The 26,305-nt window shown below is 33.5% G+C and overlaps 1 protein-coding gene across 1 annotated transcript; it reads right to left on the bottom strand.

Annotated features, from left to right (window-relative positions):
- Positions 1 to 1,556: 1,556 nt before the first annotated feature.
- SNAPC1 (small nuclear RNA activating complex polypeptide 1) lies at positions 1,557 to 26,226 on the bottom strand. The gene is made up of 9 exons (XM_003756330.4): positions 26,004 to 26,226; positions 20,442 to 20,601; positions 20,134 to 20,274; positions 17,241 to 17,345; positions 13,822 to 13,980; positions 11,627 to 11,695; positions 9,480 to 9,542; positions 6,558 to 6,699; positions 1,557 to 1,844 (listed from the first exon to the last, which is right to left on the bottom strand). Exons 1-9 carry the CDS (start codon positions 26,129 to 26,131, stop codon positions 1,810 to 1,812), a joined length of 1,002 nt encoding a protein of 333 aa, XP_003756378.1. The 5' UTR covers positions 26,132 to 26,226; the 3' UTR covers positions 1,557 to 1,809.
- Positions 26,227 to 26,305: the final 79 nt, after the last annotated feature.

The raw sequence follows: 26,305 nt of genomic DNA, 5'->3' as shown, positions 1-26,305 counted from the left end.
GAAAAAGATCAGAATATAATAATATGACTCAAATGGTATTCAATTGGTATCCACCAAATCTGAGAAACCCAGATACCACACAAATAGATTTATATACTTAGGTGATCAAAAAGTTGCATCAAGACCTTTGAGAAAGCTTTGTCTTCTTTTAAAGAAAATCAATCCCTGGGGAAGGTATGGGGTTATTTCAAAAATAACTCCCATATTGCCAAGTAGTAGATTCCTATTTAAATAAATTCAATATTCATTTTTGTGATATTATTTGGTACATTTCATGGTAAATGTTTCTCAATTCTCTTCTTGAAAATAGTATTTCATACAAGACTTCTATTTAACACTGAATCATGCTTTTCCAACACAATTTTTGCTACTCTCCTTATATGTTCACCTTATCTTTTCCCTGAAGTCACCAAATATATACTAATATAATTTTGTAAGTATCATGAGTTTTTTTCATAGAATTTTTTTCAATTTCTGATCTTAAAGCAATATATGTAGTACATGGGACAATTATTTTCAAGATAGTCTTATAAATGTTTATCTGAGCACTGCAAGGTAACCACATATTCCATGCTATAAATGGCTTAGGACACATTATAAAAATCAACTGCAAGTAGCTCCTTTCCTTACTTAAGAAGAACCAAGTCATCTTTTACTTAAAATTAAAGTCTCTTAATTTTATTACAATGAAAATGTCAATATTATGATTCAATTCTTCAAGTAGTATTATTCACTTAATGGTCAATAGATAATTATTCCACATTTAAGAAACCAACAGCTAAATTAATTTTTATAGACTGCCTAAAAATATTGGAATTCTTAGCACTTTGTCCAACATCATTACCATCACAACAGATATGAAAAAAGGTCCCCAAGTACTAAGGGGCATTTTAATTTTTTATTCATTTTATGGATTCCCATGCCCCCTAAAATTCATAATACCAAGTAACTGAATTACTGAAATTTCTCCATTCTTAGTTTAGCTTCTTTTTTAAAAGCCTTTTTTCTTTGAAAATAGACACACCATTGTCAGTAACATAAAAGAAATCTTTCCAGCATGATCAACCATATAATCTTTTTTGTTCATTTAAAAATTTTATTTGGAAGGCTTTAATAACTCCTTAATAAATAATATATATTAAAATATCCTTGTACTCAAGATTAGTCAACATATTATTTTCATGATCTGGATATTTAAAGGTCACTAAAACAAAGGAGACTTTAACTGATAATGGCATACAATAAAATTAGGTTGATAATAAAATAGCAACTGAGTTATGATCCTGTCAGTAGGAACTATCAATAGGAGTTTCTTGTAAAAATAAATCAAAACATTTCAATTCAACCTTTTTTAAGAACTTGCTACTCATATTTCCAACATTTATTAAGTACCTACAATATGCAAAGCATTGTGTTGAGCACTGGACTTTATCTCATTGAATTTATAATCTAGTAGTACTGAAGAAAAATATATTTATTGCACTTACCCATCTATATTAGATATATGATGATTCCTTTCAAGTCAAAAATTATCACTAAGTACAATGCAATACACATTCCAGCTAAATTAAAGTTTAATTTAAAATAATAATATATAATAATTAACATGGCCACAACTGTGTTAAGGCAATTTTGAAACCATATAAAGACCAGCAGAAACCAAGTTTTCCATGAAGAATTGCTATGGTAGTGCAGAAGAAATACGGAACAGCTGATTTTAACACTTTCAATCTTTATGTTCACCACATAAAGATGTTAACTGTCCAGAAATTCAAATTTCATAAAAAGTATATAGTCCAAGTTCTTGGGTCAGCATCTTCTTTTCCTCTTAGGTGCTGGGAAATCTACAAAAGCATAACAAAATTTACAAATTCATTAGGACTAATAGATAGCACAAGAAAATAAACAATGCTCCCTTAAATTTAGCAGTAATGTATTATCTATTTTTTAGGACCCCAAAACATAAAGATAAGCATATTTATTATGATAATTGACAATTGGCTTCCTGGGTACCTTTATTTCTTTATGCTATATATAAACATACATTAAGTTAAATACAGGTTTTTTTATTGTAATACTGAAAATATTAAATAACAATAAAGAAATAAATTGTCTAACCTCAATACAATGATTCAAGAATCTAAGAAACTACAACTCTAACCCGCAATTGAAATTTTCCTTCAGAGTGACTCTACATTCAACATTTTCATTCTGATATACAAAATTTAATCATTCATAATTTAGGTGAAAGGCTACGAGTTATATCAACAGAGTTTTTGCATTAAAATGGGAAATTCTAATACACAGAAAAAAACAAATATGCAAATATTAGGGTTCTTCAGTGGTTCTATATATGACTTGCTTATCCAAGTGGAGCAGCAGCTCTTTTAAAAAGAGGGTAGGAAGAATAAACACTTATTAAGTACTATGTCCCAAGTACACTAAGAAACAAGTACACCAAGTACACCAAGAAACACTAGAGATCTTTCCAATAAAACAGTACATTGTCATTACTATTTAGCATAGCTCTTAGAAATACCAGTTTTAGCAAAAAGAAAAGAAAAATAAAATAAGGAATAAGCATAGACATGAAAAGAAAACAAAAATTCCACTCTGCACATATTTTACTCAGAAGAACCTAAAATTCGACAGTTACTTGAAAAATATATAACTTTAGCAAAACTGAAGTGCAAAAAATAAATCCACAAAAATCAACAGTCTTTCTGTATTGTCACAAAACCCAGCAGAGAGATTACATTTAAAATTAGCACAGAATAGAGAATATCCCTACTAAGATACACAAAGAATATAAGTACAACTACAAAACACTCAAATAACTGGAAAGACATTAACTATTCATGGTTGGACCATGCCAAGATATATACTAAAATCAACCATAATAACAACTAATTTACAAAGTCATTATTATCGCAATCAAACTCAAGAATTACTTTATGTAACTAGAAAAATAAACAACAAAAAAAATCATCTGCAGACATACATGTAATTTAAAGGGGGAAAAAAGTCCCAAAGAAATTCAAGAGGAAAATCATTCATAACCACAAAATATTTACAATAACACTTTCTATTGTGGCAAAGTCCTTTAAACCAAGTAGATACACATAAAATGGGAAATGATGGCACATGAAGGTAAAGTAAAATTGAATCATAAAGAAAGGATGAAAGGAACAGATTCAAAGAAACCTAGGATGGGCAGATAGATACATGATACAGGAGACAAAGAGCTGGGCCTGAAGTCAGGAAGACTCCTCTTCATTAATTCAAATCTGGCCTCAGAAAGTTACTAGCTGTATGTCCCTGAGCAAGTCACTTTACTCTTGTTTGCCACAGTTTCCTCATCTGTAAAACAAGCTGGAGGAGGAAATGGCAAACTATTCCAGTATCTTTGCCATGAAACCCCACATGGGACTAAGATAAATTAAAACTGACTGAACAATAACAACATAACATGGCAAAGGAAAACAACTAGAAAGACTTAGGAAAATTAATCAATGAACAATTATAATTCCAAAAGAATAATGATAAATCATTCCTCTTACCTTTTGAAGGAGGTAACAGGTTAGAGATTAGACTGAAGTATAAATTTTTAGATCCAGTCAGTGTATGAATTTTTTTTTTTGCTAAATAAAGGAAGAACTTTTTTTTTTTTTTTTTCTGAAAGGAAGGTATGGGAAACAGTGATGCCAGTAAAAAGAGAAAAATATTTTTAAAATAGAGAAAAGGGCAATTCTGGTACTACCATGTTGTGTATTACACTAAAAAAATGCCCTGTGTAGAGATTTAGTTTTATATATAACCATCTTTTTTTCTGTACTTCTTGGTATATGGAAATATTCATATTTATTCATTTTAATTATTACTCTACAAACTATGAGCTACAAACTTAAAATTTATTCACTGACATTAACACGTTAAGTTCATGTTAAAAGGTTTCTTTTGAGACCCTGCTTCTGAGAACCCTTACTCTATCACCACCACCAAAATTCCCAATGCCTGTAGAGCCTTTACAAGTCAGAAATCTATTCCCAGCACTACCAGAGCTGCTGCTGCAATTCTAAAATTTCCTGTCATCAAAGTCTTCATTTCCTACTCAAGGACCAACAAGAAAAAGTTCTACCCCACCTCTACAGATCCAAAATTGCTGCAATCAGTATTCCTGTAGAAATCTTTTCAGCTTCCACCACCAAGAGAATTGCTGTTCAAAAAACTGACAGTTCCCAATCATGGTGGATTAAATTAGGAAGTTCTTATACTCAAAACTAGAGTTTTTAAGTCATAGTCTCCTATAACTCAATGTATTATAAAAGTGAGAGACAAGAAAGTTATCCTGCTATGTTCAAGGAGAGAACAGGGTAAGGAAGTTCTTCCCTACACTCTCAGAGAAGAGAAAGAATTGTTCTGTCCTGATAGAAAAAGACCATGATTGGATTCAAGGTTAAGGTATATTATAAATTAAAACAGGTTTTCATGAGATGCTAAAGAAACTTAAACAACATTAGTAACATTTGTTCTGGAAAGAAATAATAATAGGTCACATAGTGCACTTTTATATGTGAACTAATGCTCATATGATTTTAGATCAATCCTATGAGATAGACAGCACAAACATTATCCCTGCATGTTTCATAGTGGGAGAAAGCAGGGTCAGAAAGGCCCTCAAATTCAGGTCTTCAGATGTCAGGTCTAGCTTTCTACTTTTCTATCTGCTGTCTCTCCAAAACAGCATTCCAAAAAACGAATAAAATGGTGAAAAATAGAACTCTAAAACACATGTAACATCTGGGTAACTGTTGGTACATACCACAGAAAGACAGAGCTCATCATACAAATATAAACTACTTGGCTACCTTAGAATCAGGGGAGAAGAACTGAGCAAAGCAGGAAAAATATCCTAGATTGGTGGAAATAAATTCTAATAGTTCAAAATGAGCAAAATCTCCTATTCTAGAGGTTCATGGCTTGAAATTCTACAAGTAGATGGGAACAGTGGGAAAAAAATGCCATTTGGAATCAAAGAACTTAGGTTTAAATGCCAATTCAGTTATTCTGTATGTGGCAGTGAATATATCACACTAGGTGCCTCTGTTTCCTCATCTGAAAAATAAGGCTGGGCTAAATGAGGTCTCCAAGGTTCCTTCTAATTCTAAATCTACAAACTATGAGCTATAAACTTAAAATAAAAAGGCTTCTTAGATCTCTTTCAGCTCTAAATCCATTACCCTAAAACTTCCTTTTCAAAAAATACAACATATAATTACATTTTCTTTTTCCAAAGTCAGAGAAATTGTGTAATATGTCTTGGGGGAGAACTGGGAGGTAGGGGAAAGAGGTAAGAAATCAATTTTAAAAAATAATTACTAAAAGCTTAAACATATAAAGTAGTAACTTCTTTTACCTAGAAACCTTACTTGACCAAACCACCATGCTGATTAAAGGAGATTTAATTATATGAGGTCATTATTAAAGACAATAACAAGTATGAAGAGTAAAAGACCAAAAAAAAAAAAAAAAAAAATGTATATTTCTTCTTAATTTCTTGAGACAGTTTTTGGCTATAATGGCACAACCATACATATGCTTTCAACCAAAAGCTTTCAACAGATGGCATTATAACAGGTTTCTTAAAAATCCTGTTTCACTTTGTTATTATTCAGTTACATCCAATGCTTTATCACCCCATGGACCTAGCACATCAGGTTGTTCTATCCTCTACTATCTCTCAGTCTGTCCAAGTTCCCATTCATTATTCCCATGATGTTTATCTATCCATCTCATCATCTGCCATGCCTTCAATATTTTCTTACATTTGGGTCTCTTCCAATGAGTTCAATCTTCCCATTATGTGGCCAACATATTTAAGCTTCAGCTTCAGTATCTGACTTACCAGTGAATAGCCTGAATTAATTTCTTGTAAGTATTGACTGATTTATCTCCTTGCTATCCTAGAGATTGTCAAAAGTCTTTTTCAGCACTATAATTCCAAGTGTCAAATCTGTAGCACTCAGCTTCCTGATACTCCAACTTTTACAGTCATAACATTTCTATTAGAAAAACCAAAGTTTTGAGTATATTTAAGAGGAGGCGGGGGGACAGTATATATGCCATCAAGATTTTGCACAGCTTTCTTCCCATGGTTTGTCTTTTAATTTGTCTTTAATTTAATGCTGTCTGCATTGATCTTTGAGTCCAAGGAAATAAAATCTAACACTGCTTCTATTTCCTATCCCTCTATTTGCTAGAAGTGTAGAGCCCAGTTGCCCAGATCTTTTTTTTTTTTTTAATATTAAGCTTCAAGTCAGTTTTTATACTCTGTCAGTCATGATTATGTATATGTGAGCAATGGTCTTGTTTCTTCATCTGCAAGATAGACTGGGTCACCTTCAAGAAGTCATTCAACTCTAAAACTGCATGCTTCTAAAAATTAATTTCCTGATTCTAAAGTATACAAGGTTCTTTAGTACAATGAAAGAGAGTCTGGTTCACAACAAAGATATAAATCACTATCTCTCATTTCTATAAAGATCTTAATAAGTTACCTTTAATTTGAGATGATGTTTCCTCTTCTGATTCCAATTTTTCTTTATTTCTTTTACTACAAGGTGTCTTGCCTAGCTTTTTAACTAATTCTGATTCAAGTGGTTCAAGTTTAACCTGACGGTGTCTTCTTGACTTGGATGCCTGAAGAATTAAAGTTACTAAGTTACATGGAATTCTGGTTTTAACAGGTACACAGAATAGAAACATAAAATTCAACACAAAGAACAAGTCAAAAGATATGATCAAAACATAAGATATTTTTTCAGAAAAATTATATTTTTAAAATTTTAGTAATATCCCTAGTATGCATACTATACATATCTAACATATACCACACTATGATATTATCCTTATCCAAAGAAGCTTGGATTCAAGTAAGTTATACTTTTTCTTTTTTAACCTAACACAACACACTCATCCCCTCTGCTCTAATCAGGCTAATTTCCTACTCTCTCCACAAAAGCTATGCTCATTTCAGCCTTTATGCTTTTTACTCGTCACTATTACTGTCATTTAGAATATCCTCCCCTTCTACCAAACTAAATCCTACCCAATTCCTCCACAAAGCTTTTCCTGATTACTCCAGAGAAATCTTTCCTTTCTCTGATTTCCTAAAGTGCTCTAAACTTGCACTAAAACATGCAACATGACAGACATCAATAATATCATAAATGTAAAACCAACAGCACACATTATAAGTGTAATCTCAGTTTCTTAAAAGGTAGATGACTACTTCTGGTTGCTCAAACTCTAAGGCAGCATAAATAGTTAATAAACTCTATCTGGCCTGGTTAGAAAAGGAGGTGTTATAATTAAGAAAACATGGCAGTTAATGTAAAGTCAAAGATTTAGAGCTAGAAGGGGTTTTGTAGATCTAGTCCAACTCCACCCCAATATGTATATGATGAAACAGAACCACCCAGGATAATTAATTAGTCTAAAGTTAGACTGTGGTGTTCTTGTTCTTTTTCTTTTTCTAATATATAATGGTTCTCTGGGAGCAGGTTTTTTGGGGGAGGTTTTCTGGAGGAAGCCTTAGTTTCAGTTCCAAGTAATAATCACCTCAAACGCAGCCAGGGATTTAAGTACAGTCTTTTATTGTCTCTTCCAAAATAGCCCGGTTAGTTTTCTTAGAAGCCTATCTTTTATTGTCTCTTCCAAAATAGCCCGGTTAGTTTTCTTAGAAGCCTATCTCCCGCCTTGGTTCTAAGAGCTCTTCCAGCTTTTGCCTCCGACTCATGGCTTCTCAATCTCCAACTGACGCTCCCCTTTCAATCTTTTCAGCTGAATTCTCCTGACTGAGCTCAGCTGTTTTTATGCTCTTTTAGAGGTGTAAACTCAAAGGTTGACTCCTCCTCTGAGAGTGGGGTTATGGGAGGTGTGAATTTGGATATCTCATACTGAATCCTGAAATCTCCCAAATGTGTGAACTAATGTGTGAACTCTCAAAGGTGTTAACTTAAGCATTGTTTCTATCAATACTAGTGACTTAACACCTTGCAAGGATTTGCTCTAAAGTGTGAACCAATAAGCATTGTATCAATTCCATTGAGTTAACACTAGGATTCTAACATCATACAATTAAGTGAGTTGGTAGTAAGGGAATCTAAACCAAGTTGTTTCAACTCCAGTTGTTTTCCCTCTAAGCACATTAATATGGAGTTTTTATCTTCTATGGATTACAAATTATTTTTAAAAATTTAATATGCTATAAAACATAAAATACTAAAATTATATTCAAACAAAATTTAATCATTCCTTGATTAATCAGAAGACATTTCATCACTTTAAAGTGACTAAATCCTTAGGTACTTTATCCCAATGTTATGATAGTAATTATCACAAGACAATAGAAAAGATCATATTTACTGAGTAGTTTTGGTTAATAAAATGTTTTTTTTAAAAATTAATTAGTTTTTGTACTTGGGAGACCGCATGGTAGAGTAGTAAACTACTCTCTATGAGGTCAGAAAGTCTATAATCAAATTTCAGGTTTACTGCCATTTACTCCTATGCAATCTCAGGCAAATTTCTTAAACTCTGGATCTCCTTTTCATCATCTCTGAAGTGAAAGAGTTGGACTAGATGATTTCAAGGTCCAGTCTAGGTCTAAATCTGTGATGCTATAATTATAAAAATGACATTAGCGATATTTTGGCCACAGGGTTATGAAAATAAAAAATAACTGTGTAGTAACAAATAGGTCTCTTTTCAAGCTCTGAAGGTCAAATTCCATTGCTATGAATTCCATGAGGTTCTCAAAACTGAGTCAATCAATACCATAATAAAAATATTAATATAATCAAAGAATTCTATGACATTAGCTGCAGCTAAGAAATTTTCATCAAATAAAGTTTATTGCAGTACTTACTGCAAATGACCCATTGTTCAAGTATAGGATTTTAAATGATCTATTAACCAAGAAACCAATAAATATTAAGGCTGATGACCAACTTGAAGGAAGCACTTTTTTTTTTAACCTATAGTAAACTGACATATAAAAGAGCAGACTATTAGAGAGCCTGCCACTAATACTATATAACTGACTACCATAGAGAAATAGCTATCAAACTAAGGTTAATTGGTAATTGTTTTGAAGTTGAATGTAAGAAAAATCCTAACATACATAACTATATTTATATCCACACACATAAATTTCTCACCATACTGATATACCAATCTACTGCTTACAATAACTGAAAATGGAATTTTAAAAACACCCCTAGATTTCAAAGATTATTAAATAAATAACATTATTTAAAAGTCTAGCAATGTACCCCTTATTCAAAAATCAAAAAGGATAATACTCAAATGTATAGCTAAAATGCTTAACACCCCTTAATTAAAAAAAAAAAAAAAGACCAAAATATTCCTAAAAATGTTTGTTATCTTGTTTAAAAAAAAAAAAAAAACAAATTTACCTGAGTGACAATTGAATAGGCCTTGGATTTTATTTTAGCCAATGCTCCTGCTCTTTCAGAACCCTGCAAAGAAACAAACAAAAATTGGACAGAAATAAAAATAAACAGTAACATCACTAGAAGAAATTATATCCAACTAGTATCAGAAATGGTATTTAGGCAATATCAATTAATGAAGTTATTAAACTCTACCAAGACTTTAAGACCCAATATCCTTAATGTATATAATTAACTATCCTCCTTCACAAATGACTTCTACTTTAAAAATTAACTCAAAACATAAAAACATTTACAACGTTATACTGGGATAGAATACCTATATATAAATCACTCATACTACTTCCTTTTTCATAACCACAAGCAAGTAACAGCTACACTCTCAGATCACTGAAGTTCACAAACATTTCCAAGCAAGACAAAAAGGGCAAAAAGATGCACTCAATCCATCAACTGCATTGATGTCCCACAAAAACCCTGGAATGTCCCCTTGGGTGCATGGTCTCTGACAAATAAGCCTTCACTTTATTTATCTTGCCTGGAACAAGGCCCCTGTGTGACTTCTCCATATCAGAGCTCTTGTGGGCTGCCTGTTCTTTATTTACCACATTAGAACATAAGCCTCTTGAGAACACACAGTCTTTCCTTCCGTTTGTATACAAGAAAGCTGTATACTTGGTGCCTCCACTTCTTTTCTTCTCACTCTCTTCTAAACCCTCTGCAGTGTGGTTTCTGATCTCATCTATCCAAAGTTATTTTAACATTTTATTGCCAAATCTAATGACCTTTTTCCCTCACATCTTATTCTTCTCAATATCTCTGCAACATTCAATATTTTATCCTCCTGGATCATCTCCTTTTTCTTGACACTGTTCTCTCCTTATTCTTTGCTCAATGATTTCTGTCTTCTTCACTTCATCCATGTCAGTAATCATCCTCAGTAATAATCCTGGGTGTTCCCCAAGGATCTGTCTTGGGCCTTCTCTAACATGTGTGTGTGTGTGTGTGTGTGTCCATACTCAAACCCAGATGTTCAAAACTGAAATTATCTTTCCCCATGAATTCTCTATTTTCCCTCTAATAATAGAGAATGTAGGAATAATTATCTGTAGAGTACCCTCAAGAAGCCACAAACTTTGGTAACTGAGATGTTCCCCTCCTCCAAAGATTAATCAAGGGTGCATTTAAGTTTGAAATCATGAGAAAACATCAGGTCCTGGCACAATTAATAGGCATTGTGAACTTTACATTAGACTGAATCCCTAAAAACTAACGACATGTTTCAGAGAGTTAGATTATAGAAAATAGAAACCAGGGTTGGCCACTGAACAATGCCTTTCATAATAACATATGGTTTAAAGATACATAAGCAGTATGATTTCTCTTAATAAATGATTGCTGAATTATCAGCAAACCCATACTCCTTATTTTCAACCACCACTAGCCCATCTGTATTATGCTGGTAACAACAGTCATCCAGGTTCACCACATCAGTGTCATCCCCCAATCCTTACTCTCACTCACTCTCCATTTCCAAATTTTGTCACTTCTATCTTACTATTTCTTGACTGCGTCTCCTCTATACTATCACAGCCACAATCCTAGTATAGAGTTTAATTACTTTTCTAATTGGTTTCCTGCCTTAATTTTCTTCCCCTTTCCCTCTATCCTCTACTCTTTCCCAGGTGATTATTTTACATATTAGGTTGAACACATCACCTTTATTCAAACTCCAGTGGCTCCCTATTATCGCTAGATAAATTTTAAAAGTCCTTTGCACTTAAGTCTTTATAACCTGGCTCCAGCCTATCTTTCTAAAAGCTTTAGTACACTTTACTCTGTTTTCCATACTTTATGACCAAGCTACACTAGCTTATTTGCTATTTCGCAAGGATGACACTCCACCTATCTTCCCTTGGCACTGGCCATCCTCTAGGCCTAGAATGCCATCTCTCCTCATCTCTACTTCTTAGTTTCCATGGAATCTTTCAAGACAGTTCAAATCCCATTGTTTATCCTATCCCATCTACCCAATTGTCTGTGCTTTTTCCTTCTTTATTCTTGTCTGCTCTGAAAATTGTATGTACAGAGTTAATTCTAAATCTTAAAGATTAAAGTTAATTCTAAATCTTAAAGAACATATTTCTTACTTCCAATTCTTGTGAACTTCCTTCCTTTTCTTTTTGGTCATCTTCATTTTTAACTTTCGTGAACAGCTTCTGTGACACAGAAAAACATTGTATAATTCAAAGAAACTTAGAACAAAGGTAAATAACTCTTGAGAATAAAGAAACTTTAGAATAAGAAACAATTATTTCTAATGATTATTTAAAGTATTTTAAAAGTTATTAGTTTTCAAGGATCCTCCACAATCTGAAATTCACAGTTAAACTTCACTCAGCACAGTAAATTATTTCTAATTTATAGCAACATGAAATATTTAAAAACAACTACAATTTAATCCTAAAAAAAGAAATCAGATTATAATATACTTTTTTCTTCTGATTTCTTGAAGTGCCAGAATGTTTGTTCATTTTCATACCTTTTAAAATAAAAATACCTTATTCTCAGAAGAAAGAATACTAATTATATGCTTGATTAGATCACCTAATATGATTTGATAGAACAGTATTAAAAATGAAACTTTAAAAAATCTTGGTGTTTAAGATTTGGGAAAAATTAAATAAGTCAAAGTTGTTAGTTTAATTCTACAAAGTTACTTCAGACAGTACTGAAAAGTGAAAAGCTTCTGAAAAGTGAGCCCCAATCTGATTCTGCTGCTCCTGACCTATATGACACTAAACCAATATTCTTCTGGGTCCATTCTCTATCTTTAAAATATGGATTTGGGGTTGGTTCTACCTCTGAATTTTATGATTCTGAGTGGCACCCAATAGCACCATTAGCCTTGCTTGCTATGTCTAATTAGCTACCAATCTATATCCTGAATCCAAAAACTAAAATGCCTTTAAAAGAGAATTAAAAAAAAAAAAGCCAGCATTTTAGATAAAAGGATCCTAAATGGCAGAAAGTTCCTACAACTTAATCCCAAAGCCAGATGTTCTTTGTCAAAATTAGAAAGGAGAATTGAGTTAAGTGAAAATAGGAGATCACCTGAAAAAAGAAAAATCATTTATTTTTCAACACAAATGTCCCAAATTTAATGTTCAGTACTCAAAATACATGCTGCATATAAAATCAAACCTTATTTTTAATTTTTTTGAAAATTCCACCTTTCAAAACAAATATTACCCGATAAGAGATAGAACCTAAAGATACTTATCAAAATGTGAAGAATTTGTAGTTGACATTGGATGTAGTTGCTTCAATAATTCAAAACTTCAGCTTCAGAATTCTTACATTAATTTAAATAGTGAGTATAAATATCTACTAAGGACCTCAAAAAGATAATTTCTAGAAATTTAGGAATGGTATAATACCAATCAATGCAGTTTTTGGGTAAAACACTGGTTAAGTAATTCGATCCTAGAAAATATATTATGGTGTTCAATTCAACAACATTCATTAAGCACCTATTATATGTAATGCATTTTGCTAGGAACAGAAAGTAATTTTGGAAGAAAAGGATAACAAATGGAAGGGGTAAAGAAGGATTCAGGGAAGATTTCATGGAAATGGAAACAGTAACACTTGAACTATGTTTTTAAGAAGAAAGAAGGACTTCCTGAGGCAGAGAATATATATTCTAGATATAGGGAGCAATAAATAGAGTGTCAAGTTCATAGAACAATAAATAAAGCAATTTTTTTGAGAAAAAAAAAGTACATTAAGAATACTAGTATGGTATAGAATAGTGCTGAAAGGGCAGATGTGAGGCCAGGCTGAGGAGTTTGTACCTTATCCTAACAAACGTGGGTAACCACTAACAATTTAGAGTGTGTAAGTGGGAAAAAGAGTGGCAGGAAGGAGAGGAGGGACTACATGACAGTATTATTATTTCAGCACTGTGTGAAGGTTGGAACAAAGAGCACAGAGTCTGAATGCATGGAGACTGAACGCATAGGATGTTATAGTCATCTAGGCAAGAGTGATGCAGGCTAGAAAGTAAGGTTTCAAAGAATATTTCAGAGGTGTTACAAAAGAAAAATCAGTAAGCCTTAATATCAGATTAAAAGGGAGTAGGGAAGCTGAGGAAAGGGAAGTAGAGTTAATATGTGAAGTTGTGTTAATAACTAAGATGAATTTAAACATAATTTCAAAAACATGAACAAAAAAGTTGCTAACTTCATATTATAGAATCTATGAATATTACATATTCAGATTCTCTTTGGTTACTACTTTCCTTCATACTTTTAACTGAGCTATTAAAGATGCAATTACATACCTTTTTGTCTTCATGCCACTGTTTATGTTCTAAAACCAGATTTTTAATGTTGACTAAAAACTCATCTTTTATCAAGCTAAGGGCTTTGTCAGGCTGGGACTTATCTGCTGAAATTATTTGCTTCATTTCCTGGTAATGCTCATGGATATTCATAATTTCCTGGAAACAAAAGATAAATGCCATATATTTTTGAAATTTTCTACAAAACACAAAAATGTTCACACAGTAAAACTCCATCTCTTAAATTTCTTGGGTAGATCAACGACTTTGGATATGCCAAGAGAGAAAAAGTAAAATATAAAATGTAAATATAGGGGTCTGAGAATGATAAAGTTGCAAAAAAAACAAAAGAAAATAAAATCAGGAAGAACAGCTGGACCAAACTAAGTACATATCAAAGAAAGCCATGATGAAACAAATAAAATCTTATTTTCCAAGATAACTTAGGAAGGAAAACTTATTAAAACAATGGAGGGGAAGGAATCATAGACACCACTGCACCCAAAAAAGTGATAAAAGGACACCCAGCAGGGGTCTTAAGCTTTAAGGAGTAGCAATAAAGGATCTTCACTAAAGGGGACTGATGTACATCAGAGAAAATAAAGATATTCATTTGTGATTTAGAGCATAAGGGGAAGTGCTCCATTGACAATGTTTTCTTTTGGAACTACTTTCAGAATTCTGGAATGACTTTACTTCGCAGGTGTCAAGCTTGAGATCAATTCATGTCATTCATCAGGTGTTTACTGCTCCATATATTTGACCAGAACTCTGCTAACTTCACATGCCACCTACCCATTCCCAGATCCCCATATTTTGAGTGAGAAGTCAAAGAAAGTGATTAATAAATCTCCAGAGGGATACCATGCTAAGTCATCCAAAAAATCCTGGTGAGCTGGATTCTTTGACGTGGTTAAAAAAATTTCCAAATTATATGGCACAGATTTCCTAGCTACTGAGATAAAAATACTTTCTTCCTCCTCTTTCTCCCCATTCTATTGACCAATGTATTAGAAATGGAATTAGAATTAAAAACAGAAATGGAATTAGGATTTGACACAGAGGCATGAAATAAACAAAGAACAACAAATTTGCCAATTCATCAAAGGCCTAGCACTCCACACACCATATCAAGACCCCTACACTTTGTTATTAATAATCTTTTTTTTTTTTATCCTAAATCTTTTCCCAACTTCTGATTTTCACAAATTTATACAACCAAGCTCTCTACAATAGACTTAAAGAAAATGTCAACCTTCTTCTTGGTTACTGCCTCTGCTTTCAGACTCTCTCCCTCTATTTCCATAACTATGTAGTATCTTTTTTGAGGCTCATTCCATCTCTCTATATCCCTTTACCCAGGTCCATATCAAAAAACAAAACTGATACAAAGTTATAAAATCTACCTGAATCATGGGTTTCTGAGCTCTAACTAGTTTTACTTTGGGAAGACACTGGCCAGTAAAGCTTAAGATAATAACACCACCAGTATTACTATGGAGGCTCTCTCACTCTATCACTCTGTATGGAGGGCTAGGGGCAGTGTAGAGATTAAGGAAATAACTTCAGAAAGTCCAAATGCATGATATCAGTCTTGTTGACTGTTCCTCAATCTATTAATTCTTTTGGAGTCACCAATCACATCCTTCTGTTTCCCAGAAATAAAGGGAGAAAACACCAGGTTATTGAGACAATTCCATCTAGTATTTAGGATGCAGCCCTTCACCTATGTAATGGAACATATTTAGACAGCCTGTGTGATTGGCAAGCAAACACTTTACAGTTACCTAGTCAGTAACTTTGGAATTGTTGGGAAGCCATTAGAATTTTTAAGTTAGATTCTGAGATATTAGATCCCTTCACAGGGTGTAGAGTACTGCAAGCACTAAACGTTAGGCAGAGTACAAGGTTCTTGATGGGAAAAAATATTCACATTTTAAGGTCATTTGGGCCAAGGAGGAAGCTCAATTAAAATAATGTAGATTTTTTTAAGCTTTTTAAGTTCCTTGCCCCCTAATAACATATCATGTTTGAAAAACCTATCCAGCTGAATTACAGCCTAAATATCAAAGAAAAGAAGAACTAAAAGACTAGAAATGAAAATGAGAGGAATCAAGAATAGATATCATCAGACAACTAGAACTGAAGCCACCTCTGGGGACCAACTAGCATAAATAGGTGCCAACTGTAAAGGAAATTATAAGGCTTATATTATCACTCTGAAATCTGGGGTAACTTAGTCTTTCTAAGTGTTTCTGGCATGTAAAGAGTCATCAGAAAGTGAGCAAATGGCTATCAAGGTTTAATCTGAAACACACAATCTCTACAGTAAAGCCTTACTTAGATAGCTGAGGCTTGGCTCATGCTTTAAATGCAAGAATCTAAAGCAGTGGTCTATTCATAAAATAAATCCTATCCATTTGGCTCACTTGCCAAAATGTCTCCTCTTTGACCAGATTCAGTGATTTAGAGCCAAGAATACACTTTGCTCTTATTCCCTTAATTCTACTGAAGTAACAGAATCCCAAGTCCAAGGTCATCAAAGAAGCATACTCAGAATGAGATAGAGAAACGAGGAAAGATTTGTCTGACTTTACATCCAAAAATAAAAGACCCACAGTCGATAGGACCTTTAAATCCTTAAAATTCAGGCTTTCAAATGGAAAGTCAGATTTGAGCAAGAGAATAGATCACCAAGAAGACTATATTAATCTCTCCCTTATATTTAGTCCTCTGTAAAAAGGGTAGAAAAAAAACAGAATCTAAGTACTTAAGACTTTTAAGAAAATATTAAGCAATTGAAAAAGCTATCAGTCAGGTTTAATACAAATATTAATCTTAACATATTTAGTTTTGACTGGAAGTTTCATTAGTTTAAAAAAAATTCTGGTGAGGAAATTCTAACAATAAAGATCAGTGACTGTAATTATTCTGCACCTTACATTTTAAAGAAAAATGGTAGGAGATATAACTAAAGGGACAAAAGTAATTATAAAATATAAACATCTTGATTACATAACATTTAAAAGGTTCTGGCCAAACAAACAAAATCAATGCAACTAGAATAAGAAGCAATTTAGTGGGAATATCTATAGCAAATCTAATAAAGACCTGATATCAAAAATATATAGGAAATTGATATAAATACATAAAAATAGCCTGACAAACTCCCTTGGGGAGTGCCATGTTAGTCAGGTAATACTACACAATCAAAGAAAAACATTAAACATTAATTTTGGGTTTTTCAGATTTTAACTGAAGACCTACCATTAAACTCTGTCAAATTTCAAGATTCATAGTAAAAATGAGCATATGGGATAATATTTATAGTACTTCACTGTGATGAGTTAAATTAATCTGAAAAATCAACAGTTCCTCCTAAAATTCTCTAATCCTCTGGAAAACAAAAATTAAATTACCTCTAATGTGTCAGCAGTGATAAGCTTCATTACTCGGTCATTTGGTTCCTTAAATTCCTCTGTAACTTCAGTTCTTGGAATATTTTTCTTCATTCTATATGAAAGCTACATAAAATGGTAGGAATTTAATACAGTTGGCTGTTTAGGAAAACAAGAGCTTATTAATAGTACTGATATAAGGATACCAATAAAAATACTATACTTGAAAATAAAAATAAGACCACAAAAAGCAATTGCACTCTTTCTGTTGTTGTTTGCTTGCATTTTTGTTTTTCTTCCCAGGTAATTTTTACTTTCTTTCAAAATCCGATTTTTCTTGTGCAACAAGATAACTATATAAATATGTACACATAAATATGTACACATAAATATGTACACTATATTGTATTTAACATATACTTTAACATATTTAACATGTATTGAACTGCCTGCCATCTAGAGAAGGAGGTGAAGGGAAGGGGGGAAAAGTTGGAACAGATGTTTTTGCAAGGGTCAGTGTTGAAAAATTACTCATATGTTTTGTCAATAAAAAGCTTTAACAATAAAAAATAAGTAAATAACAAAAGGAAATAAAAATAAGAAAAAAATAGCCCTATATACAGTCGATTTATTATTCAATGAATCCTGTCTTTCAGTCTTCACACTGTATCTTTGATATGTCCTTTAGTAACACAGAATATAGTCATATTTAGAAATACTGAAAGATGCTACATTAAAGTCTCATGAGAAACCCAATATACTATCAAAATGTAAATATTTTGTCCAACAAATCTGTTTTGAAGTAAGAATGATTATATAATTAAATGACTTTCAAATAGTCATATTTTGCTATTCTGCTCAATTAAAACTGCCTCTAAATGACCTTCACTTAATATCCATTATTCCATGATTTCTAATATAAAACTATACTCAAAGATTCAGGGTAAAATAAATGCATCATCTGGATTGTACCTTATAGTAGGTATATCTGTTTTTATATGCAGTCTCTGGAAACACAGTACAAATAGATATCTCCACCTGAGGATAGCATGTCTCCATTTTTGTCAGAGGCTCTCAAGCTAAATCATGAACCTATTTGGTGGCCTGATAAAGTCAGAATATGCTTTAGAATAATGCTTTAAAAGGCATAAAATTAAATCCCTAAGATTACAAAAGAAACCAGTTAAGTTGAAATAGTTACCAAATTTAAATGAAAGTTCCTGTTTTAAGAATCCTGATCTAGATATGCCACCAGCAACTCAAACTCAACAAGTCTAAAGAGTTCAATATCTTATCCCCCTAAACTATTCTTCCTTCTGATTTCACTATTTCTCTCAATCAGAAAATCAGTCCCATATATAAATATTCCTGGATTATAAAATGAGTTATTTTTTACCCTTCCTATCTCTTTCCTGTATTATCCAATTAATTACCAAGTCCAATAAAGTCTATCAATGAATCTCTCAATTTTGCTCCCTCTTTTCTAATCTCACTATAATTAGTACAGACTTTCTTATTATTTATCTGGAATATCACAAAAGTCCTCCATAGGTTTCTCTCCCCTCCAAATTCATCATTTTATCTAAATAATTTTTCTTGACTCATAAAATTGGTCAGGTCACCCCTCTGCAGCTCCTTAAAGCCTAACTAGCAGAGGTCCCATTTCTTTGCCTGGCATTCAAAGTCCCTTACAATTCTTTTCTATCCTTATTTTCTATTACTCCTCTCCTAGCTCTCTACAGTCTCACCTAATCTGACAACTCTCTAGCCCTCGAACAAAAACTGCATACTCATTCTTCTATACTTTTGCCCAGGCTATTTCCAACTCCTGTCATGCCTTTGCTCCCTTTTTTCACTTATTATAATTTTAACCATTCTTCAAATGCCACATCCTCCAAGAAGCCTTCCAGCATATCTCTCCTATCTCCACTGCAGACCTGAGACTTCAAGCAACACTTTACTTTATCATTTTTGTGTCCTAGTAAGATAGCTGAATAAATTGTCATTCCTAAGTCCACTTCCTCTAAGATATAAAACAAGATATTCACTAAAGTAAGACAAAAGAACAATCCAAAAAAAAAAAAAAAAAAGAGAGAGAGAGAGAGAGAGAGAGAGAGAGAGAATGAAACCCTCTTTAAATAAAGACCTTACTAAAAAAGAACACAGAAACTGAACAAGTGAATAAATAAAAGCAATTATGATAAAATGAAGGAACCCTATGAGGCAAAAAAAATTAGAAAAGGAATCACCAGAAGAAAGGAATTCTTTCCAGTAATTCTTAATTGTAAATAAGAAAGGAACATTATAAGAAGACTCGAGATGATCTGATAAACTAATAAATGAATTTAAAGAAGAAAAAAGGGGAAAAAAATCATCCCTCAAAAGATTTGTTTTAATCTATGTTTATAACAGAATGGTAAAATAATTCTAAAACATTCATGTAAAATTGTATAACATAGTTGTCTATTCTGCTTCTTAAGTCCATACTTGACTATGCAGCTTGGTGGCACAGTAAAATGGAATGCTGGGCCTGGAATCAAAAAGCTACAGTTCAAATCCAGGTTCAGACATTTAATAGCTGTGTGATCTTAGACAAGTCACAGAACCTGTCTGCCTCAGCTTACTCAATTTTTATAGGAAAATAATAACAGCACAACAACAGAGTTGTTGTGAGGATCAAATGAGATAATAGTTGCAAAGCACTTAGCACAGTTCCTAGCACATACTGGGCAATCTATAAATGCTTATTATTCCTTTCTCCCTTCCCCTTCTTTACTAGATTTTAAGATTTACAAAAGCAATGACTATGTATTATCTTAACTTTTTGTCACCTCACTGATTAGAACAATACTGTTCACATAGCAGAGATTTAATAAACATTTTTAATTGATTTATATATACTATGTTCACATACAGGTTTGGGCATTGCTGTAAAATGGAAGGCTTTGTCTAATCGCAGCTTCCGAAGAATATAAGAAGCATCATAATGTTGTGCATTTGTCAGATCTTGCTGAAATTTCATAACTTCATCCCAATCTTTAAGGCATGCTCTAATCTAAAAGCAAAAGAAAAAGAAAACTGTTATTAAATATATATTTCAATATATATTATACACACAAAATTAAAACACTGGCCTTTCTGGCTGAAAACTGCCTGCTATTAATATATTTTATAAATTGTATCTGTTTCCAATTACTCTATGAGAACTTTATAAAATATTACCTTTTGCTTTGGCTGACAGAGTTGTGTATTATATAGTCCATACATAAGATACAAAGCACCAACTCTGATCTGGAAGGTGTATGGAGGTAGAAAATATTTCCAAGCCAGAGATAAAGCTTCTTTTGTAAACTTGTTCTTTTCCATATGTCTTGTTCTACCACTAGAAAACAAGAAAGCATATTATGGCTAAAAATAATTAAACAGGTTATCTTTTTTTACGATAGAAGAAGAAAAATAACATGGTTCTATTGATTCATATGAGTATAAATGATATGCCAAAAGAACATTAAGAAAACATAGCTAAGATTATGAAGTCCTTAGCAAACAACTAAAAATATTAATGGGAAATGTGTTGTTTTGTTTTTTAATCACTTCTGTTAATCAAAGATGAAACCTTCAGAAGAGAAAGGCTTTAAACTAAGGAAGTACCTAAGAATGGACAACTGTATTTCTAGAACACAGGTTAAAATATACAAAGAAGGGTTCTTGGTCAGGGACATAGTATACCTAAAAAAGATTTGGTAGAAAATGTTTTGCTCCGAATCTTAAAAGACTAATTTAAAGAGTTTACTAAAAATAGGGTGGGAAAGAAGAGAAAACTTTCAGGTCAAAAACCTTAAAATAGTTACAATTTACAATAAAAAACTAAACCAAGTCTAATAAATCACAAGAAACAAAAAAGATTAGGTCCTAAAAAAAAAAAAAAAAAAAAAACAAATTTCACTTCACATTTATTGATGAGATTTAATAGAATGAAACTTTTCAGAAACTCAACTGAATCTTGAGGTCTATGATCTCATTTATTTTGAGGGCACCGCCCTCCCCAATGAGATCAAAGTTCACTCTTAGTAGATGAGTCCTGTCTACCTTCTACTTTAAGTTCACCATCTAAAATGCTGGAGTATTTCCTCTATTTCTTGTGATAATGAAAAGATGCCAGTGTAAGACTTTACCTGTCACCCTGTTATCCTCTACCCTTACCAAGAGACTACTCCCCCACTTCTCTTCCTATAATGTATTTCCTTGATGACATTTATTTGTTTTTAACAGTTTTTCACTGGTTATATATTGCAGTCTGTTCACACCTATCATATTCTCCAAAGCATTCTAATATTTATTTTAAATTTTTCATAAATTATTGATTTTCACGTCTTGGAACCATACAGCAATACTAGCAGAATGTTACTTTAAAAAAAAAAAAAAAAAAAAAAAAGCTTCTAAGCATCTCTTTTCATGGGAAGCTTGGGGTTCTTAAAGGAAATTTTCTGTTTTCCAAAGGCCATCCAGTTTATTATCCTATGTTAACTCCAAGTCCAAATTTTTATCCAACTATCATACAGGTATATCAAACAGATTTACATACTGAGGGTTACATGTATTTTGCAAGTTGCCAATCCAAATGCATGTCATAAGCAAAAGGTTTACAGTCAACCAAAAGCCTGGTCCTTTCTCAAGGGCAAGAAAAACATAGAAAACACCATTGAAGTATTAGAGGAGAATCAAAACTAAATGAGACATGATCTTGCTCTAAAAGCACTTACCATTAATTTACTGCCTATCACCCATTCTGCTGTTTCTAATTAATACCTCTACTATTATCTTCCATTCTTCTCTCCACTCTTCCTTCTCCTCATGTTTCCTATTGCTTCTCCATTTCTCAATCCTTTATTTTAGGCTTTACATTTTACTTCTAATATTACAGGCTTATCATCCTTTTACTCACATCACCATCCATCCAGCTTGCCTTTCTTGTTGTTCCTCACATAAAACATTCTGCTGTCTTGTTTCCCTTGATAATATGTCCCCTCCTTACTTCTGCTTTCTAGAATCCCATTTTTTTTCAAAAGTTAATTCAAATGCAACTTCCTAAGTTTTTCTGATACTTTCATCTGCCTCTAAAAGTCATCTAATTTAATTTTTTGTCTATCTATAAAATATACGTATCATTTATCCTAATAAGAAAATAATTCCCCTGAAGGCAGAGAACATTTTATTTCTATGTGTATCCTCTGTGACTGGAACACAATTGGTCTTAAATCAAGGTTTTTAAAACTTCTCTCCGAGATTCCATAAATTTGGATGGGAAAAAAAGAACATCTTTATTTCATTAACCTTTGGTCTCCTTTGTAACATTACATATTTTATTTATTCAATTTTATTTTTCAGTCAACAAAAATCTATTCTCATTCTCTCCCATTCCCATTTATTAAGGGGGGAAAAACCTTTGTAAGAAATATGAACAGGCAAGCAAAACTAATTCTCACAATGATCTTGTCAAAAAAAAAAAGTCATTAAACACCTTGCTTCTAACACATCTGTCACAAGGTGGATAGCATGCTTTATCATCAAATTCTCTGGAAGCATGGTCAGTCACAGCATTTAACAGAATTTTTGCAACTTAAAAGTTCTATTTTTTTACAGTAGTATTTTATAAATTATTTTTCTCTTTTCTGTCTTCCCAATTTTCCCTAATTTTTTAAGGCAAAATTTTAATTCCATTATATTCATATACTATTCCCCAAGTGATGAACACTCCCTTCCATTACTTTCCAATTCTTTGCTATTACCAAAGAGCTACTACATTTTTTTTAAACAGTTGGCTCCTTTTCCCCTCTTTCTTTTAACTCTTTGGGATGATGAACCAAGTAGTAACATCACTGATCTTAAGGTATTTAATTTAATAACTTTGGGGAGAGTTCTGAATTACTTTTCAGAATAGCTGGACCAAATCCCAACTTGACCAAAAGTACATTAATGCAACTCTTTTTTCCAGTTCTTTCAATATTTGGAATTTTCCTTTTTTGTCAACTTTGTCAATCTGCTATAAAGTACTACCTCAGAGTTGCTTTAATTTGCAATCTATTAATGACTTGAAATTTTTTTTCATGTGGACACTGACAGAGTTCCACTTTATGCAAGAGTTTTACACAACCAAAATTTTATCTTCAGTGATCCTCTCTATCCCTTGTTTAGCCATGAACTATCTACAATCTTATATATTTTATGTATATAAAAAGAAAGTATCTGTAGGTTTCATCATACTGCCAAAACAATCCATAACATAAAATATTAAGAACTCCTGTAATAAATGAACTTTTACTGACAGATGGCCATCTCCAGCCAATCAAGGCAGTACAAGGTAATCTATTCTGTGAACCTGAGCTTACCCACAAATGAAAAAAGATTCATATTAAAAAATAAAAAGGCATTTGAATCATTCTTAAGGGGAAAAACAAGTCCTGAAGAGATTATTTGCTTCTCAAAGACACCAGACAGCAGAAAGCAGGATGAAAAATTGAAACAGGCCTTGACCACAACAGCAAAATCATGACAGTAAAGAGACTAGTAAGAGCCTTCTTTCTAAATGTATACAAGAAGATAGAGCTGAAGGCCTAAGTCTGGAAGTGTTAAAAGTGGAAAGGCTGGACTGAAGCAATATGGACAGACCCTTAAAACACTTGGACTATTGCTGAATCAATGTTTTTTGTGATACTATAAAGTAAAAGGCAACTTGAGAGTAAAGAGTGTGTGATGTGTCAAATCAAGTCAAGTCAAATCAAGCAAGCACTAGCATTGAGGGGATAATGACCCCTAGGGTCTCTCAGAAAGAGAAGTAGTGAGAAGGGAAGAAAAATTGAAAAGGAGGGGAGACAAAAGGAGGCTTTGCTTTCATAATGGGAAGGGATCCACTGATGGATGTTCTTAAGGATGAAGAGAGAGAAAAGGAGAATCAGAGGTGAAAAGGAGTCAGCTAACAGGAATAGGACCACCACAAGAAAGATAAAGACAAAATAAAGAAACATAGTACTGTGTTTACAGAAGGAAAAAAAAAACGTAACTTGAAAAAATATTAGAGACAAATGAAGGAAAATATAAACCTATTTCATATTCTCATAACTTAATCCAATAAAATAAGAGTGACAAAACAAAATCTTATAAATACTATTTGCAAACAGAATAAACTCTGCTGACACTCAGAACAAGAAACTGCCAAGTCCACGTAAAATACTACTATTATTTAATGAGTATCTTTTTTTCTCTTTTTAATTTATGGATCGACTCAGTTGCACTAAGAGGCTGTACCCAGGTACTCATGAACCAAGAACATGAGTGGCACAATGTAAAGAGCAACCTATCTCATCCTCTAATTAGGTGACTGAACCTTAGTCAAGCCTCAGCTTCCTCATTTTAAGAGTTTGGTATTAATGATTTTTAAGCTCCTTCCAATTCTAATATTCTTTGAATCCTTATCTCCTCATCCATGTTATCCAGAAATATGATATGAGTTTTCTTTTCTTAAGATAACATGGGAAAAACTTCGCAGTCACGAGTTATTTTTCATGGATGGGGAAAGGGGATAGAGAGTTGTAGAATGTGCTCTCCCTGGGACTGAGGTTTGGCACAGTATCTTTGACGTTATTTACTCCATCTTTATCACTACACGAACCTAATAAACCAACCAGAAGATGACTTCCTGTGATAATGATAAAGCATCAAAATTCCCTTAAATCAGAGGGGATCCTAATAACAGTAACTCACATTTCTATAATAACTTTAAATCTACAAAATCTTCCCAAAACCCAAGTGCAAGGCACAATGCGATTCAAATATTGCTATTCCCATTTTACAAAAGAAACTGGAGCCCAGAAACAACTTGCCTCGAAACAAAAAATTAGAAAAACCACGTTAAATCTCTTCACTTTTTTTTTTCTTTTTTTTTTTTGATATGGCTGAACTGGAATAGCAGCATCACCCGAAGGGCATCAGGTCCCTCCAAGCCAAGGTCCTTTATTCACTCTAATTATGACATTCAACGGGGCTTTTGGATGTCTTAAGAACAGAAGTCAGATCCTGACTTCTGTCTGCTAGGAACTGAATTGAGATTCTGCCTTTGCCGTTAACTGGCTGCACAATCGTGGGCAAGCTGCTTTAGCACGCCGCCGGCCGCCCGCGGTTTCTGTAAATTGAGGGGATTTCCCTAGAAAACTCCAGAGTCTGCTTCCAAGCTCTGTCTTTGGGAATGTTGGTGGGAAAGAGAGAGTGGAAGGAAGATGGATAAAGGAACGGCTTAAAACGAGCAAGCAAGCAAGCAAGGAAGGAAGGAATCGAACCCCGAAAAAGTTGATTTCAAGTCAACCTCATAAACCATTATGACTTTCTCCGAAAGCTATTAGTGACAACCATTACATAACTTTGCCGTAGTTAAATTAGGGTGGAAGGGGTAGAAGAGAAGGAAGAAGGGGAAGCTGGGGGAGGAGGGAACAGGGGAGGGGAGACTGGAAGAGGGAGGAGAAAATTGGGGAGGGGGGGCAGAGAATAATGGGACCAGAAAAGGGAAACCGGAGAGGAGGGAAGGGGCAAATGGGGAGCAGGAGGGAGCGAACCAAGGGAGAAAAGAAGGAAGCAGGGGGATAGGAAGGAGGAAGCTAGAGAATGGGAAGGGGGAGGCGGGGGACGGGAAGAGAAATGCTAGGGGAGGGGGAAGGGGACGACCGGGAGTGGGTTGTGGAAGAGCGGGTAAATTTGTGCCCGGATACAAGAGGTGGAGGGAGAAATACTCACTAAAAAATAGTATGAAACTTCATGTCCCTCCATAGTGCGGTGAAGTCCTCGAATCGGACGCTATCGGTCTCCTGGAAACGCGTGAGAAGCGTCTCGAAGTCCGAGTGCAGGCCCCCGGGAGTCCCCATGCTGCTGCCACCTCTCGGCAGTCACGCCCCGCTCTAGGTGCTAACAGGTTTTAGTCTCCGAGGAAACGCAAATCCAGCACGCTGGACGTCGCTCTAGGATTACGCCATGACGCAAAACGCGCTCGTCACTCGTAAAGCGCCGGATCACGGAAAAGTACTTCCACGTCCTCTTTC

The sequence above is a fragment of the Sarcophilus harrisii genome, chromosome 2 (assembly GCF_902635505.1).
Source record: "Sarcophilus harrisii chromosome 2, mSarHar1.11, whole genome shotgun sequence".
NCBI classification, from domain to species: Eukaryota; Metazoa; Chordata; class Mammalia; order Dasyuromorphia; family Dasyuridae; genus Sarcophilus; species Sarcophilus harrisii.
Note: the sequence above shows the minus strand (reverse complement) of the source record. Positions and strands in the feature narration are given on the sequence as shown.